Genomic DNA, 18,536 nt, shown 5'->3' on the forward strand with positions numbered 1-18,536 from the left:
TATCAGAACTTATGGACACTCTGGTCCATGTTGCTAGGGTTACCGGACAGGCTACACCTACCGGCACCCCATGGTCAAGGAGATGCCACGGAGCCGAAGCGCCGTGGAGATTCCCGCAACCGTGACATCCAGGGGTCGGGACATGGAGATGATGTTTCCATGGGGACCAGAAGAGGGATTGGATCAGCAGCATCGGGAGAGAGCACTGTGGCTAACGTCACCAAACAGCTACCTGAAGCTCACTGAACCACAGACAACCCGCACCATGGTACTACACACACACACACACACACACACACACACACTTTATCCCACACCTGTGCATGCTGATATGTGATGTGTGTGCTGATATATGATGTGTGTTTGTGTGTGGTTGCTGATACGTGGTGTGTGTGTGTGTGTATTCTGGTGTGTGTGTGTGTGGTTGCTGATATGTTGTGTGTGTGTGTGTGGTTGCTGATATGTTGTGTGTGTGTGTGTGTGTGTGTGTGTGTGTTCTGGTGTGTGTGTGTGTGTGTGTATGGTTGCAGTGGAAGAGGGCTGATGACCCCAGCAGCTGTAGAGGGACTCCAATCCGCATTGTCCACCCCAACCAGTTTGTGCCCCTCAACACCAACCCTTCTGAGGTCCTACAGATCAGGAACAAGGTGAGGATGCTAATGGGATACTAGTGTGTGTGTGCGCGTGTGTGTACTGTATGTGTGTGCGTGTGTGTATGTGTGTGTGCGTGTGTGTATGTGTGTGTGTGTGTGTGTGTGTGTGTGTTAGATCGAAGATCAGCGCTGGGTGGATGTTATGGCTGCAGGACCGTAGTTTTAGCTGCCCAGAGAGGGAGTGTGTGTATGCTAATAATGTGTGTGTGTCTGTGTGTGTGTTTGTGTGTGTGTGTGTTAGATCCGAGATCAGCACTGGGTGGATGTTATGACTGCAGGACCTCGGTCTCAGCTGTTGGCTGGAGTTCCGCCTGATCAGAAACCAGGACCGGTAAGTCCTTGTGTGGTCACTCAGAACCACACAGTCATCACGCCATGTCATGTGATGTTGCCTAGGTGACCTGCTGTTTCTACACAGGCTTTCATTTATGAGGATGAATCTGCTGAGCCCCTCCCACCAAACCCCTTCAGCCAATCAGATGCTGACCTGGAGGAATACAAAAGCCTAGTAGAACAGAATCAAAGTCAGCAAGGTAGAAATCCATAACACACACAACCACACACATACACACACACACACACACACACACATCACACACACACACACACACACACAAACACACACACACACATCACACCAAAACAACATACACATCACACCAAAACACTAATACTGTACACACAAACTCTAAAACACTACAAGACAAACACATATCACATCAAAACAGTAACACACACACACATATACACACACACACGACACCCACACACCAAAACACTAACCCGATGCAGCAACCCGACGCAGAACCATAAAAGGGTCACAACGGTGTAGGAGTGCCGGCGTAGCTACGCCGTGGAGTTGCCACAGAAGCATGTAACAGCCTTAACACACACATGGCCCCATGGCCTATATTGACTCTTTTGTACTGTGTAGATCCATGGCCTATATTGACTCTTTTGTACTGTGTAGATCCATGGCCTATATTGACTCTTTTGTACTGTGTAGATCCATGGCCTATATTGACTCTTTTGTACTATATAGATGGCGATGACGCAACAGAGGCTGAAGAGATCAGCACATTTGATGGGTCAACACTCTCACTGTCTCTCTCTCCACTCAACAGCCCTGTCAAGGAGGGTAAGACTGACACACACTGATAACCGCTAACTACTGCTTCAGACACAGTCAACCACTAACACAGACGCACACTCATAACCACTACTTCAGTTGTATCCATTAGCTGTTAGCTTCCACTATACCATTAATGATAGTGGAGTGTATGCTATATCCTACACAATTAATGATAGTGGAGTGTATGCTATATCCATTAGCTATTAGCTTCCACTACGCCATTAATGATAGTGGAGTGTATGCTGTATCCATTAGCTATTAGCTTCCACTACACCATTAATGATAGTGGAGTGTATGCTATATCCATTAGCTATTAGCTTCCACTACGCCATTAATGATAGTGGAGTGTATGCTATATCCATTAGCTATTAGCTTCCACTACGCCTTGATAGGCTGCAGAGATATGAACCTGACTTAGTATGCTAAATTACTAGCCACAGCCCGACAGGTGTCATAATACCAGTTTCGGCCATGGGAGGCGGTATGTGGGCAATATAACCGCCAACCAAACTGCAATACACGTTTCTCGGTTGTTACTCTAGGGTAGACCAACTCACTTTCTGGAGGTATACTGCCCCCATCTTTTATGGAATGTAGAGTATGAATTGATTTTTTGGCAGACATTACACGTGGCACCTTTAATGATAGTGGAGTGTATGCTGTAACCATTAGCTATTAGCTTCCACTACACCATTAAGTGTATGCTGCCTGCAACCATTAGCTATGAGCATTCATCCTGTCTAATTGTTCTGCTGTTTTGTATGATTAATATTCTTTCATAACGTTAAATTAACAGTTATGATACATGTGAATTTGTATGATTGCACGCAGTGTGGTGTGTACATGTTAAGTTGTATGTGTTACAGTATGTGAAGTAAAATATAATTGTGTTGTATCTGATTTGTCTAGTACCTCTACAGATGTTGAATTGCTTTGTTGTGTGTTTGTTTAGAGGGAATGCCACCTCTGGCCGACCTTGAAGAGGACCTTAGTGAGAGCATCACATACCTCAGCGTGGACCTGGAAGTCACCATTGACAAGACAACACCACAGCCCCTTGAAAGTAATGAGCAGACGACCACCCCAACCACAGAGACAACTGCTCTCCCCGACAACCACTCCAAACGTTCCAAGAAGAAGAAGAAGTTCTTCACCACCTCCTTCTTCAGGAGGACCAGGAAGAAAGATGTCTGACAGGACATCAGAATCCACTCTTCAATAATGGGAACAATGATATAATTACACACACATGGGGTTAATGTCAATATTAGATAACGTAGTTCAAGGTTAATTGACTGATGTTGAAGAAGAAATCTATGATTTTGCAACCTGGGCCATATTTGTATGTTTTTAGGTACAAACTTTCAGTGGGGACCAACGCAATGAGAATCAGTGCAGTTTCGAACTAGCATGCCAACTGGTGGCTAAACAATGCTATCCTGCAAAGGCAAGCTAACGTAAAATCCTGTATGTCTACTCAGTCAGTATAATTGCTAGTTAGAACACTAATTTGAAATCATGGGTTGTCATTGTTTTTGTTCCTACTGAATGTTTGTACCTAAAGTAGATAATAGACATTTTGTTTTAGTTCAGCAGTTAGTTTTAGTGGAGCTGCTACCCTGCTTGAGGCTGGGATGCAGTGCAAAGGGCAGTCTAAATGAGGAATTTGGGGTTTGGTGTCTCAGTGTGTTCCAGCTGTCCTGTAAAATAACATTCACCAGGCTGCTTGATGTCTTACGGTACAGTCACATGCTACCTGTGCTTGCTGATGGGCTTTCCTGACATTCAGGGTGTGACTGCCTTGAAGCGAGATTGAAGGGTCACCAAGACAGACAGCGCTGCTAGCGGGCAGTGGAGGGTAGTTAGCTTGCTAACTTGCTAATGTTAGATAGTTGGCTCACACATCATTTCAAATGTGTTTTGGGGTTACAATAAGGGCTTTTTAGAGTGTACTTTGTTTATTTCTTGCTGATATTTAAATCATTGTATAAAAAAGCCAAACAAATGAGCTTTATCCATATATGGCCATCTTTATCCATATAGGACAATCTACTAAACCAGAGAATTTTTAATAAATGGGGAGAGCTTTCACTATCAGATCACTTTCTGTTTCCAAAACTGGCTGCAGTAAGCCTATGGAGCTTCACTGTCCAATCAGCAAGTGAACAAAAGTAAATTTAAGCATCTAGTCCCATAGACCCCATTAATTTTGCACTCGCACCCCCTAGTACTAGAACTGAAACCAGTTTCAATACAACGGGAGGGAATAGGAAGTGAACAGGCTCGTCGTAAGCTGGCTCTGACTAAACTCAGTTCGCCATCTTGATTAATGTTGAGAGCCATCTTTGCTCATTTGCATTTGATTGGCTGACGCTTGCGATGCCGTTTGAATTTTTTTTTTCATCTTTTGCTGCAAGCAACACAACGTTACACTCCCACAATTCAGTGTGGTAACGCATGACGTTGGCCCATGGAGGGTGAAAGAGAAGCATCTCTGTTAACACATTTAACTGAAGTTTGTGAATGTACTGCTAGTGTGTGAATGTGTGTTAGTGAGAGACAAAGATCTAGACTAGACTAAGACTACAGACTATCAGTTAGCATTGCCAGGCTAGATGTTTAGCCTATGCATATAGTATAACATTATACAAACATCCTAGAGTAATCATACTGTAGATCCTGACTCTTTATGTTGAACTGGTCACAAAAAATATGTGTATTATTGATGTTATTACAAGTGTCAATTGTAGACAGCAGCATATAGTCTAGTAGTCGGCATTGGACTCAACTCTACAATTTCAGACATGGGAAGTGGAAGTGCTAGTAAAGAGGCTAAACCCATGGGCGCTAGCTTTGGTCACTAAACCTGTTCCATTTAGTCCAGTAACCCCCTCTCTTTAGGTGTCTGAGAGTGAGTTTTACCCACTATACTGCTCTGGGCCCACTAACTGCCATAGCCATAGGGGCAATTCCCACTAACTGCCATAGCCATAGGGGCAATTCCGCGGAAAATGTACTTTTTGTCACACCCATAAGGCCAGTGGAATGTCTTGGCATTTGTATGATGTGAATGATAACTATTCATTTTTTGTGCATTTTTTCTCATGTACATTCTTCAGCCAAAAATAGCAAATGCTCAAATTTCATGTAATCATTCACATGTTATTGGTGTTATGGATGTTACAAAAAACGTAATTTTCCATGGAATTGCCCATAGACTACACTCTGTCCCACAGCGTCTGGCTAGCTTTAGACCTGTGCTATTTCAATCGGATGTTTCAGGGGTTCCAGTTTGAACAGGCAGGAGTGAAATTGAATGCCTTTGCTATGCATAATAATTATCTAAATATATGTGCTATTAGTCCCCTGAATGCCCAAACATATTTATTTGCCATTATTGTTTTTGTTTGGTCTGGGCTATGTTAGAACTAGAAAATGCACCCATGGCGTCCACTGCCATTTTGGACAACTGATGTACAAGCTTGTTTGTGGAGATGTCAACTAAAATGTTAGCCTGACGTAGTCATACTCAATTCTAGTCAGAATATGAGTCTGATACTGCTCCATTGGGACGTAATTATGGGGCGTGTTTCAACCGATACAGGGGGGGAATGCCTCTGCACTCAATTAGATAGACCTAACCAATCAGAGCAACAAAATAACTTACCGTGAGGTGTAGGAAGAAAACACACGAACCATCCTTCTTCTTCTATATCCCCTCCGTTTTAAAAAATAATTCTGTTGAACAGTGATATGCTACAAACATGTTAAACAGCTGGGAAAGGCTGTTGCAAATCCCTCAAACAGGTGGTCAATCAGAGATTTCAAACGAACGAGGGAACATCAACCTCATTAAATAATATGAATTTTCCATATGGGGTCTTAAAAGCCATGTATCCTTCTAGCCACAGCGTTTTTGTTTTCAAACATAAGCCTAATCAAAGCGTGCTCAGATGACGTGATAGACCAGGCGCTGTTGCTCACCTGTCCATCATCGTAAAGCCTGATTTGATTGGTCCGCCCGATATAGGGCGAGCATACTTCCACCACAATGGAACAATGCCAGACCGAACTTCCCGACCTCAAATGTTGTGGGCGGGACTAAGTTCGGAATGGCACCCAGGCTACTAAAATGTAATAATTACTCAGAGTGAGAGCCCAAACACATACAGTATACTCAAAGTAAAAGCCAAGCACATACAGTATACTCAGAGTGAAAGTCCAAACACAGGCACTAAAAAGGCAGTATTGCAGGCAGCCGTGGCCCACTGGTTAGCACTCTGGACTTGTAACCGGAAGGTTGCTGGTTTGAGCCCCGACCAGTGGGCCGCGGCTAAAGTGTCCTTGAGCAAGGCACCTAACCCCTCACTGCTCCCCGAGCGCCGCCGTTGTAGCAGGCAGCTCACTGCGCCGGGATTAGTGTGTGCTTCACCTCACTGTGAGTACACTGTGTGTTCTTTGTGTTTCACTAATTCACCGATTGGGTTAAATGCAGAGACCAAATTTCCCTCACGGGATCAAAAAAGTATATATACTTATACTTAAAGCTATATGGCTCTGGAAGGTGAATGGTCAGAGAAGCATGAGGGAAGGCCAGGAGATAAACATATCACCACCACCCAAACAGGAAAAGACACTTTGAATGCTGGGTACTTTTATTTTTCTTTTTTTCTCTGAATGACCGACAGTAGTCTTCAGGTTGTAGGTGGTCCTGTAATGTTGTGAGGAAATAGTCTCGATGGTGGTCACCCTGCAGTGAGACCAGTGAGATGCTGTTGAGTCCAGCAGTGGTCGCTCTGCCTGGATGCCCATCATCCCTCAACTCCAGAAAAAACTTTCTGCAGGCTCCTCCAGCATTCTGTTAGCCTGGCGAGCCAGACCCACATTAAAATGTAGGGTCTGGGCACTCACCGTTCGCAGTGCTCAGTCCGAGGGGCGGGATAATCAGTTGCCTTTCAAATTCCCTCTGCACGCAATAGGATATTTGTTTTCAAGTAGCAGGGAATTCAAGCCAAACCGTTGCAACTCTGCCATCAATCATTATGTTAAGCCCACCAAACGACTCTGTACACGATTTCAATGACCTGATTAAGTTTCGATTTCTGGAGCTCACAAGCCAACGGAGAGTTGCTAGACTAGCCCTGGCAGCTAGGGGCGCGTCTAGATTTCTAGGCTAGCATTCTGTCACAAACTGGAAAGAACACTCCCTCTGGCCTTGTGCCACATGATGTCTACTAACCCTACGTAGTCCTCCATGTTGTTTTGCTTCCTTCGTGTCACAGTAGTGTGTGCATGTGTATGTAACTTGTGTTATGTTGCCTCGAACACGTTGCACAGCCCTGCACCTGGCCGGACTCGAACCCGCAACTAGCAGGCCCTCTGACTGGCAGGTGTGCGTGCTAGCAAGGAATCCCAAGGAGGCCCATGGATGTTATCATCTGTCGCTAACACATCTTTGACTGGCAGGTGGGCATGCTAGCAAGGACCATAGACTATATACAGTCTATGGCAAGGATGCTAAAGCCCATGGATGCTAGTGTCTGTCGCTAGCAAGGAGGCCCATGGATGTTATCATCTGTCGCTAACACATCTCTGACTGGCAGGTGGGCATGCTAGTAACAACGCTAAAGCCCATGGGTGCTAGCGTCTGTTGCTAGCAAGGAGGCCCATAGACTATATACAGTCTATGGCAAGGATGCTAAGGCCCATGGGTGCTAGCGTCTATGTTAAGGGGTCAGTAGGGAGGTTTACTTGCGCACTGCACAGCTACCGAATCAGCTGGCTACTGTGACACATATTTATATTTAGGTGTTCAGCTCTTATCCAGAGAGATTCAGAGTAGACACTTCACTGTGTAAAGTAGTGCAGGGAGAGGCCTACAGTGCATCACCAGAACAGCACTTTACTGGGGAGCAAAGATTCTAGAGCGGAGCGCTCCGCTCTAGAATCTTTGCTGTGTAGTGTAGTGTAGGGGTTCAGTGCATCACCAATTCAGCATTCCAGTGTGGAATCGCATCATAAGTACAAAACTGACCATTTTCCATGACCCATTAGAGCCTCTGACTATATCCAGCCTCACAGCAACTCAAATCCCAACCAAATGTCCTGCTGTGTGGAACCCACGTCTTGCATTTTGAAGTGTCAAGGCTCTGATCTTTGTATTGGAAAGTGAACTATTTATGTTTTGTAAAAAGTGTTTTAATAAATTGAGAAGTGTGACTAAAATTGAGAATTATTTTACAATTTAGTGTGGGATTTTGCTATTTGAGTGACAGGTTTCAGAAATCTTGTGACATGGAACATTTTTGTGTGTAAGCAGTTAAATTAAACTGTAATATGCTGTCTATTTCAGGAGTTTGTGGTTTCATTACAGTGCATGAAAATGCACTGTACTGTTCTTCCAAGGCTTTTTCTTCTTCTTATTCTTCTTCTTCTAACGCAGTTAATGCAGCTTAAACCGTTTAACGTAGAAACTTCATTCAAACTATGTTACGTAGGTCTTACTTAGGACATGTGGGCTTTGTATTTTTCAACTTTGTAACTTTTATACTTTTTAAACTATTAATTAAAAACTAGTCAAAATTTCCCCATAGACTTAACATGGGCTGATGACATCACAATAGAGCCGTTAAGCAATTAGAATCCTATGGCAGGTGTTCGGGCCACCTGGACCAACTGCCAGTCTCAGGCTTTAAGCATACAAACTGGCCCTATTAAGACTACACATCCTGTTCAACTGCTTCCTCTGCCAAAAACTGTTTCAAAATAAAAGTCCTCACTAAGCTAAGCTAAGTTAGCTAAGTAACATGGTTAGCATAGTTAGCATGCTAGCGTGTTAGCATGCTAGTTAGCATAGTAACTTGGTTAACATTATTATCTTTGTTAACATAGTTAGCTAAGTAATGTGGTTAGCATAGTTAGCATGCTAGCGTGTTAGCATGCAAGTTAGCATAGTAACTTGGTTAACATTATCATCTTTGTTAACATAGTTAGCATAACTGCTAGCAAACATTAGAGCCATTCCAACTGTCAGTTATCGTCAACTATCTACCTAAATAATTTAACCATTTAAACTATCCACCTATTTAACTGTTCAGTCATTCCAACTATATTAAACCTCATCTACTTAGCAACCAATATAGTTTGTTTTTACTCTGTATGATATTTTACATCATATTTTTGCATTTTCATGCACTGTATTTCCTTCAGGAAATGCTTTTCTAGTTTAATCTATTGCTCTAATTCTAATTCAATGTATTGATTTTCTAATTGAATATTCAAATACAACAACATACATCTGTTGTTACAGATTGTTACACGGATGAGACGTAAACCGAGGTCCTGACTCACTGTAGTCTTTAAAGATCCCATGGCACATATCACAGAGTAGGGGGGTTCCCCGGTGTCCTGGCTAAATTCCCAACCTGGCCCCCTAATCATCCCCCATTGTAATTGGCTCATTTAACCTGGCCCCCTAATCAACCCCCAGTGTAATTGGCTCATTTAACCTGGCCCCCTAATCATCACTCAGGTGGGTGCTACACATTGGTGGTGGTTAGTGAGGTTCCCCCTTCCCGGTGAAGCGCTTTGAGTGTTGAGAAAAGCGCTATATAAATGGAACGTGTTGAGAAAAGCGCTATATAAACGTAACATTGAGAAAAGCGCTATATAAATGTAACATTGAGAAAAGCGCTATATAAATGTAACGTGTTGAGAAAAGCGCTATATAAATGTAACATTGAGAAAAGCGCTATATAAATGTAACATTGAGAAAAGCGCTATATAAATGTAACATTGAGAAAAGCGCTATATAAATGTAACATTGAGAAAAGCGCTATATAAAATGTAACATGTTCGGAAGACTGGCCATTGACATCTGTAAATTGCTTGAAAAAGAATCAGCCAAATGAATTAAGGACACGCAAGACTCACAGATGTATATTATATAGAAATGTATACAATTTAATATTAATTAAATGTACATCTCATGACATGCCCCAATGCCAGTGTGCTAACATGTATTCACTGTGTGGACTGTCGGTGCACAAAGACACATGAATAAAAAAAGAATGTACTGTTCCACTAACAGGCACCATTTGGGGCACAGGAGAAAAGAACCACATCAGCACGGTACTTCCTCATCATCAAAACCATTTATTTACTGTGCCAGATGTAAATATACAAAACCAAAACAGAAGAGGTCATCTAAGACGCAAATAAAATGCTCATTATTACACAACAGGTAAACACGTGTACACACACACACGCATACATTTATACATATGCACTGATGACCTGTCAAACACATCAACAGTCTTTCTCACTAACTCACTCACACCCGCATACACACACATACACACACACTCTCACTCAACCACACACACACACACACACACACACACGCTCACTCAACCACACACACACACACACGATCACTGGGGCATGAGGTGCCGGACGTTGTATTTGGAGGTATCATGGTACTGCGTCATGGGCTTGTCTGCAATGCCACACGTCCCTACTCCAACCTTTCCATTCACACTCTCAGGAGAGGCGAAGATACTGCGCTTTACCTGCAACACACACACACACACACAGATGCAAATAAACAACTAAACAGGTATCCACATGCACAGATGCATATAAAACAGGAAGAAGCAATTAAACAGGTATCCACATGCACAGAAGAGTTCCACAGCGATAACGGCCCTTCTTGTTCTTGCTCTTTCTCTGTGTGTATGTACCTGGCCCTTCTTGTTCTCGCTGTAGGGCTTGTTGTGTGTGTATGTATGTGTGTGTGTGTGTGTGTGTGTGTGTACCTGGCCTTTCTTGTTCTTGCTGTAGGCCTTGTTGTGTATGTATGTGTGTGTGTACCTGGTCCATCTTTTTCTTGCTGTAGGTCTTGGTGTGTGTGTGTGTACCTGGCCCTTCTTGTTCTTGCTGTAGACCTTGTTGTGTGTGTGTGTGTGTGTGTGTGTGTGTACCTGGCCCTTCTTGTTCTTGCTGTAGGTCTTGGTGTGTGTGTGTGTGTGTGTGTGTGTACCTGGCCCTTCTTGTTCTTGCTGTAGGTCTTGGTGTGTGTGTGTGTGTGTGTACCTGGCCCTTCTTGTTCTTGCTGTAGGCCTTGTTGTGTGTGTGTGTGTGTGTGTGTGTGTGTGTGTGTGTGTGTACCTGGCCCTTCTTGTTCTTGCTGTAGGTCTTGTTGTGTGTGTGTGTGTGTGTGTGTGTGTGTGTACCTGGCCCTTCTTGTTCTTGCTGTAGGCCTTGTTGTTGAACTGCTGCCACTTGCTCTTCTGCTGCTCGCGCTCCTGTTCAATCTCCTTCATCCGCAGCACCTTCTTCTGAGCCTTCTTCTTCTTGTACTCCCTCTGCTCTTGAATCATCTCCCTCCTGCACACACACACACATTATCATCCCCTCTCACACACACACACACACACATACAAATATCACACATACACACACGCTTACACAATCACCCCCCCCCCCCCCCCATACACACACACACACACACACGCACACATACTAAAATCACACATACACATACATACATACATAATCATCCCCCCACAGACGCACACATACAAGTACATACATTATCATCTCCCCACACACATACAAATATCACACACACACACACACAATCACCCCTCTCCCACACGCACTTACATACAAATATCACACACAATCATCCCCCCACACATACAAATATCACACACACACACCGTCATCCCCCACATACGCACACATACAAACAAATATCACACACACATAATCATATTTATGTAATGTTTATCATTATTTAGGATGGGCTATATGGAGTGTCAACATGTCGGGCTACTGTTGATGTTGCCCTGTTGATTTATGAAATTTAGCAAAATTGTCTGATGCCTGCAGAGGCACACCTGCTCAGTGATCCCGGCTTCTAGCTCGTCCATCATGTGTGTGTGTGTGTGTGTCTGTGTGTGTGTGTATGTGAATACTGGCTTCTAGCTCGTCCATCCTACGTGTGTGTGTGTGTGTGTTAGTGTATACTGGCTTCTAGCTCGTCCATCATATGTGTGTGTGTGTGTGTATGTGAATACTGGCTTCTAGCTCGTCCATCATGTGTGCGTGTGAATACTGGCTTCTAGCTCGTCCATCATGTGTGTGTGTGTGTGTGTGTGTGTGTGTGTGTGTGAATACTGGCTTCTAGCTCGTCCATCCTGCATGGTGCACGACCCCTAAACGTTGCACACCTGCTCAGTGATCCTGGCTTCTAGCTCGTCTAGTGTGTGTGTGTGTGTGTTTGCTGTAAATGTGTATACGAGTTAGTTTATGTGTGTGTATGACTGTGTTAGTGTCCAACCTGCTCTTGGATTTGGATTCGTCCGTGTGTGTGTGTGTGTGTGTGCTGTAAATGTGTATACGAGTTAGTTTATGTGTGTGTATGACTGTGTTAGTGTCCAGCCTGCTCTTGGATTTGGATTCGTCCGTGTGTGCGTGTGTGTGTGTGTGTGTGCTGTAAATGTGTATAAGAGTTAGTTTATGTGTGTGTATGACTGTGTTAGTGTCCAACCTGCTCTTGGATTTGGATACGTCCGTGTGTGTGTGTGTGTGTGCTGTAAATGTGTATACGAGTTAGTTTATGTGTGTGTATGACTGTGTTAGTGTCCAACCTGCTCTTGGATTTGGATACGTCCGTGTGTGTGTGTGTGTGTGTGTGCTGTAAATGTGTATGACAGTTAGTTTATGTGTGTGTATGACTGTGTTAGTGTCCAACCTGCTCTTGGATTTGGATTCGTCCGTGTGTGTGTGTGTGTGTGTGTGTGTGTGTGTGTGTGTGTGTGTGCTGTAAATGTGTATAAGAGTTAGTTTATGTGTGTGTATGACTGTGTTAGTGTCCAACCTGCTCTTGGATTTGGATTCGTCCTCTGGTCCGCGTCCCTCGTGTGGCTGTTTGAGCCCACTCAGTGGCACTACCTCTGCGTTGCCGTAGCCGCTGAACGTCACCGCCGCCGTGCCGTTCTCAACGTCCACCTCCTCCAGCTCTGCTTCATACCACCTACACACACACACACACACACGCACACGCACACACACACACACGCACACGCACACGCACACACACACACACACGCACACACACACGCGCACACACACGCGCACACACACACACACACACACACAGCTTAGGCTACGGAAACACCTACTGTCCACCTCCTCCAGCTCCAACTCATACCTCTTAGCATCTACACACACACACTTCAGGCTACAGAAACATCTGTTGTTGTCCATGACCACCACCTCGTCCAGCTCCGTCTCATACCACCTACACACACACACACACACACACACTCACTGTCCGTCCTGACTCCAGACGGCCATACACTTGTCCCCGACGCTCCAGCTGACGGTGTTGGTGTTGGCCTCTGCGCTGTTTGTGCTGGAGCCTCCTTCGGCCGGCTGGGAGCTCAGCAGGTCTTTGGTCAGCTCTATCACCTCCTGCATGCACACATGCACACACACACACACACACACACACACACACACAGGTCAAACTTCAATGAACGTAGAGATCGTTACAGGTCCTAAAAGCAGCAATGGAATCAGACAGTGAGTATACATAGTCTGTAAACATCATTCTCATTCGTATTATTATTATTATTATTATAATCATCATCATCATCCAATCCCTTCTCACATACAGACAGTAACGTTCGGACCTGAGATATGCCTGCTTTTAACAACCTCCACATCAGGGCCTGTGTCTCTTTGATGCAACGGCTGTGCACATCTTCAACAATTAACGAGAACATGAACGCAGGGGTCAAAACTAACTTTTAGGTAGACGTGTGTGTGTGTGTGTACCTGCAGGTCTTTCTGTAGTTTGAGCAGGTCCTCATTCTCTTGGTCAGTGCTCAGGGCTGCCTCCACCTGCTGCAGCTGGGCCTTATAGCTGTTGAGCTGCTTCACCAGATCCTCAGACATCTACATACAAACACACACACGCATGCACATATGCACACACACACACACAGGAGGGAGAGAGGTGCAAAGTAACGAAGGAGATTGTACCACTAAGGCAGCCCTGCTGGGACTCATGTGGAACAAGTCCTCTACAGCAACAGGACACCAGCATGAAGTGATGTAAAAAATGTAAACAAATAAAACAACAACCCCTAAACGTGTTCCCCGTGTAATGCCTGGAAGCACAGAACTCCTAAACCCTGCATCCAACGGCTGGGTTACGAATACACGTTAATGTTCTAATGATTGGTGCAGAAAACCTTAAACCAGCCGTTTCAGACAGTGGTGGGTTGTCACATAAGCGTGGGGGACCTGCTACTACAATAAAGTTACATTATTATTACCATAAGCACTGTGTGTTCAGGCACATCCTAACAGGTTTAGCAGTGAAACGAACGTACTCATTCAAAATCTGTCATCAACACAATCACACGCTACGGGGACATTTAACAAAAGTTAACGTTTAATCCTCTACAGCCTCCTGTCAACATAAACTAGCATTACTTATCTTCAATTGACCGTGCTAATCAAACCTTAGTTAGCCTCTAGCCCCTTACTCAAAACATTGCAATGGTTAAGCTAAGACAGGACAACTACCGTTATAGCTAACGTTATACTTCGGGGTGTTAGCATTAGCTTACTATGTCTACGCAGCTAAATGCAGATTATTTCAACGGTTTGCTTTACGACATAAAATGGGAGAAATAATCCGCGATGTTCTACCGTCACGGCTAGTTAAAGAAGGCAATGGATTCTCCCATGAAAGGAGGACTACAGGCCGCAGCGTCTCTAACGTTAGGTCAACGCAACGATGTTGTGTCGGTTACGTTAGCTGCTAGCTACGGCTAACGGCATCTATTTCATATCAAGATTCCAGTCGGTCCACTGAAAATGTTGCTGTTTCACTCACCTTTCCGTTGTCGAAATACACTAGAGAGGTTAGAATTTGTAGTTATCCTGAAACTGTTTCGATTTCCCCCATAAACGCGCACTTTACCATGAAACTAAAGCGGAGATGTTTATGTATGTGGCCTCTACTCGAGTCCTTCCGTTAGGGTGAATTAAGTTGCGAGATGTGTGCAGCTTCCGGTTGAACCCCAGAGGTGGTGCCACCTAGTGACTTGGAGTTGAAACGTCAAAACGCAACACATGTTGAGATAGTTTTGAAGAGAGATACATTCAGAATAATTGTGTACCTTATGCAGACCTAAAGCTGAATAAACATTCTAAACAAGACACTAAATTCAGTTTTACTACGGTTAGGTCTGTTGGATAAAGTCCTTACATGGGGACATGCTGTTTTAGTCACTTAGTGTTGTGTGTCAATGTAGACACCAGATGGCGATGTGCGCCCTCGTCTTCAGTAGGTGCTGCTGTACGACGCAATTTGGTGTTGCAAAGGCTACTCTGAATGACTGGCTTCATTCATAAATAAACTCACAAATACCAAACTAAATATAATGCATGTTTAGAGATATAAACATTTTGGGTTAGGGATTTGTATTTGGGAAATGGTCAGGCTCTGTGCCTCCATCCTCCAGGGCCAGAACGGGGGTCAGGTGTCCGACTTGGGACACATAACAGGGTTTACCTCCAAGCACAAAGCCCACAAGCCTGAAAGGCAGGTGACATAGCCCACAAATATATAGCTTACACCCTATGCCTGTGTTTGTGTGTATATGTATATGTGGGCTTACTGGGTTACTCTAACCACAGACTCTAACCCCAAACAGTTTGGTATTTGTGTGTGTGTGTTTACCGGGTTACTCTAACCACAGACTCTAACCCCAAACAGAGATATTCATCCTAATTCTAACCAGATATACACCTAATTCTAACCATACATTTAGACTCTAACCCCAGGTGCCTATATCATTTTGCACATGTGGCACAGCCTACATTTATAAACATTTAGCACATGTTCATGCTTACATGAAACACTTTTTGTGGGCATAATCCTGTATGTTTGCCAGAACATTGTATGTTTCCTAGATCTTCCTCTGTTAATTCTCTTGTACCTCAATCCTGAACTCTGGTTCTCCTAACACTGACTGATTAGGATGCAAAGAGGGATAGACACACACACAAACACACACACAATCTTAAATGTCCACTCTCACTCAAAATAACACATCAAACACACATAACAAAGAGGGATAGACATCATCTAAATTTCCACACTCACCCTCACTCTCACTCAAAATAACAACTCAAACACACATCACAATGAACAACAAAAATATATATTTATGCCACACAGTTCAAAAAGAGCATGGATATCACATAAACATACTGAACATAACTACACCAATTCTAAAAATATAATTGTGGTTAAATCTGGATTTTGTAAAAAAAAAAAAACATATTAACTATTTCACCATAAAAATATAATTGTGGTTGAATCTTGGTGGTGTAAAAAACAATTTCACCTTAAAAATATAACTGTGGTTGAATCCATGAATGCTTGCGGGTATGTGTGTGTGCAAAACCACATCCATGAACGCACACTTGTACATGTACATGTGTATGTGTATGTGTATGTGTATGTGTATGTGTATGTGTATGTGTATGTGTGTGTGTGAGTATGTGTGTGTGTGTACATGTGCATGTGTGTGTGTGTGTATGTGTGTGTGTGTACATGTGCATGTGTGTGTGTGTGTATGTGTGTGTGTGTACATGTGCATGTGTATGTGTGTGTGTGTATGTGTGTGTGTATGTGTGTGTGTGTATGTGTATGTGTATGTGTGTGTATGTGTGTGTGTATGTGTGAGTATGTGTGTGTGTACATGTGTATGTGTATGTGTATGTATGTGTATGTGTATGTGTGTGTATGTGTATGTGTGTGTGTACATGTGCATATCACTGTGAGGTATTCTTCTCATGCTCCAACAGCCAGAGTTTGAGATGGTCACCACGGCAACCCATGTAGTGCCCCGCCACTCCGCTGCTCAAACACACTCGATGGCATGGAATCAGCAGAGGGACCTGGGACAGAACAACATACACTGTGGGTCTGTGTGTGTGTATGTGTGTGTGTGTGAGAGAGAGCAACAGATAGAAGAAAACACAGTCTTCGTCTGGGCATGCCTGTGTTTGTGTGTGTATGTATATGTGTGTGCTTGTATATATATATATATATATATATATATATATATATATATATATGTATGTGTGTGTGTGTGTGTGTGTGTGTGTGTGTGTGTGTGTTTACCGGGTTCTTGCGCATGGCTCCACCAACAGCGCGTGCAGCCCTGGGTCTTCCGGCCAGCTGGGCGAGGTGTGCATACGACACCACCTCACCCACACACACTTTGCTCTGCAGTGTACGCAATACACACGCTGTCCATGACCCTGCACGCATGCGCACGCGCACGCACACACACACACATTACATTTCCATTAATTTATCAGGCAAACACTTTTATCCAGGACAACATTCAACTCATACTACCCATGTGTAACAGTAAGGTCGTGTGTGTGTGTACGTCCCTATAGAATGGGTTGGTGTATAGAGGGCAGAGGTAGTGCGTGTGTACCTCCCTGTAGAATAGTGGTGTATAGAAGGCAGAGGTTGTGTGCGTGTGTGTGTGTGTGTACACATCCCTATAGAATGGTGGTGTATAGAAGGCAGAGGTTGGGTGTGTGTGTGTGCACATATCCCCCCATAGAGTGTCTGTGTGTGTGTGTGTGTGTGTGTGTGTGTGTACATACCTCCCTGTAGAATGGGATGGTGTATAGAAGGCAGAGGTAGGGTGTGTGTGGAGTTTGGGTCTTTGAAATACGCCTTCAGCCATGCTACGCAGCTCACACACTCAGGGAACAGCTTCAGTTGATCATCTGCGCATACACACCCACACCCACACCCACACTCTTTGCTACACATACAAACACACACACACACACACAAACACACAACACAGTCAAAATATATTTGCGGATACGTCAAGCATTTCACTAGTCTAAGGAAGCCAGGACCAACACATACACACACACACACACACACACACACACACACACACACACACACATGTTGAGTCGGGTCTGATCTTAGTACTTCTTATCTATATGCCCAGCAGGGATAACACTAACATACACCAATAGTGTAGCCTACACAAGCATTCCAACACATTCCTGATTGCTTCTATGTGTAGGCTACCAATAACATCTCAATTGAAAGGTAATGTGTGTGTGTCTTACTAGTCTGGCTTGAGCTCGATGGTGTGTATTCCTTCTCGGCAGCAGCTTATGTGAATAACACCCAGTGGACTCTTCAGAGACACTGTTTGCAGCTCACAAATGCTGCCCCTACGTGCAAACCCACAAACAATCATATTATCATTCCTAATAATGTGAATAAAGCCATTTAGCCTGTTGGTAACATATTTAGAAATGTGAACATTTGGTCGAATTGAATGACGTTAAGATGAATAGGCTAAAGATAAAAGGGTTTTAACAGCAAGAGTGAGGCCAGCTGGCCGCTGTTTGAGATTTCGCGAGGAGCAAGTGTGTGTGTGTGTGTGTATGTATGTATCTGAATATATTGCGAGGAGCAAGAGTCACGTTTCCACATAGAGGAACGTAACACAACGGTCAAAGTGCTGAATACATCCTCGCACAAGGAGAGAGGGAGATCATCTCTTTCTTTATCTACGTTTGTCAGTGTCACACACAGTCTGCACACGGATAAATAAACTTACAACTTCTTCTGAGTTCGTGCACGGGGAGGCATGTTCACCAACATTGAA

General features: G+C 43.9%; 3 protein-coding genes across 5 annotated transcripts in view; 1 reads left to right on the forward strand and 2 right to left on the reverse strand.

Moving 5' to 3' along the window:
• Window positions 1-4,921, forward strand: part of LOC121685132 (gamma-adducin-like) — a 22,185-nt gene extending 17,264 nt beyond the window's left edge. For all 3 annotated transcript variants that reach the window (XM_042065470.1, XM_042065469.1, XM_042065471.1), the window contains 6 exons: window positions 38-268; window positions 531-647; window positions 895-984; window positions 1,072-1,186; window positions 1,696-1,791; window positions 2,738-4,921. In XM_042065470.1, the coding sequence (XP_041921404.1) occupies window positions 38-268; window positions 531-647; window positions 895-984; window positions 1,072-1,186; window positions 1,696-1,791; window positions 2,738-2,979 (891 nt within the window). In that variant the 3' untranslated portion in view covers window positions 2,980-4,921. The remainder of the gene's footprint in view (window positions 1-37; window positions 269-530; window positions 648-894; window positions 985-1,071; window positions 1,187-1,695; window positions 1,792-2,737) is intronic.
• A 4,998-nt stretch (window positions 4,922-9,919) lies between these two features.
• On the reverse strand, window positions 9,920-14,857 carry smndc1 (survival motor neuron domain containing 1). Its single transcript, XM_042065490.1, has 6 exons — window positions 14,702-14,857; window positions 13,633-13,752; window positions 13,124-13,266; window positions 12,671-12,826; window positions 11,019-11,172; window positions 9,920-10,355 (listed from the first exon to the last, which is right to left on the reverse strand). The coding sequence occupies exons 2-6, from the start codon at window positions 13,750-13,752 to the stop codon at window positions 10,218-10,220; spliced, it is 711 nt and encodes a 236-aa protein (XP_041921424.1). The 5' UTR covers window positions 14,702-14,857; the 3' UTR covers window positions 9,920-10,217.
• A 1,672-nt stretch (window positions 14,858-16,529) lies between these two features.
• mgmt (O-6-methylguanine-DNA methyltransferase) lies at window positions 16,530-18,536 on the reverse strand. Its single transcript, XM_042065499.1, has 5 exons — window positions 18,489-18,536; window positions 17,989-18,096; window positions 17,503-17,666; window positions 17,003-17,142; window positions 16,530-16,776 (listed from the first exon to the last, which is right to left on the reverse strand). Exons 1-5 carry the CDS (start codon window positions 18,530-18,532, stop codon window positions 16,651-16,653), a joined length of 582 nt encoding a protein of 193 aa, XP_041921433.1. The 5' UTR covers window positions 18,533-18,536; the 3' UTR covers window positions 16,530-16,650.

This window comes from Alosa sapidissima, chromosome 16 (genome assembly GCF_018492685.1).
Source record: "Alosa sapidissima isolate fAloSap1 chromosome 16, fAloSap1.pri, whole genome shotgun sequence".
Lineage (NCBI taxonomy): Eukaryota > Metazoa > Chordata > Actinopteri > Clupeiformes > Clupeidae > Alosa > Alosa sapidissima.

Excerpts from the sequence above, each read along its gene's own strand:
- smndc1 (XM_042065490.1), bottom strand. The coding sequence starts at position 13,752 with ATGTCTGAGGATCTGGTGAAGCAGCTCAACAGCTATAAGGCCCAGCTG. Across the intron at positions 13,267-13,632 it reads AACTACAGAAAGACCTGCAG|GAGGTGATAGAGCTGACCAA; the intron begins GTACACACACAC and ends GTGTGCATGCAG. Across the intron at positions 11,173-12,670 it reads GAATCCAAATCCAAGAGCAG|GAGGGAGATGATTCAAGAGC; the intron begins GTTGGACACTAA and ends GTGTGTGTGCAG.
- mgmt (XM_042065499.1), bottom strand. The coding sequence starts at position 18,532 with ATGTTGGTGAACATGCCTCCCCGTGCACGAACTCAGAAGAAGTT. Across the intron at positions 18,097-18,488 it reads GCACGAACTCAGAAGAAGTT|GGGCAGCATTTGTGAGCTGC; the intron begins GTAAGTTTATTT and ends GTTTGCACGTAG. Across the intron at positions 16,777-17,002 it reads GAGCCATGCGCAAGAACCCG|GTCCCTCTGCTGATTCCATG; the intron begins GTAAACACACAC and ends GTTCTGTCCCAG.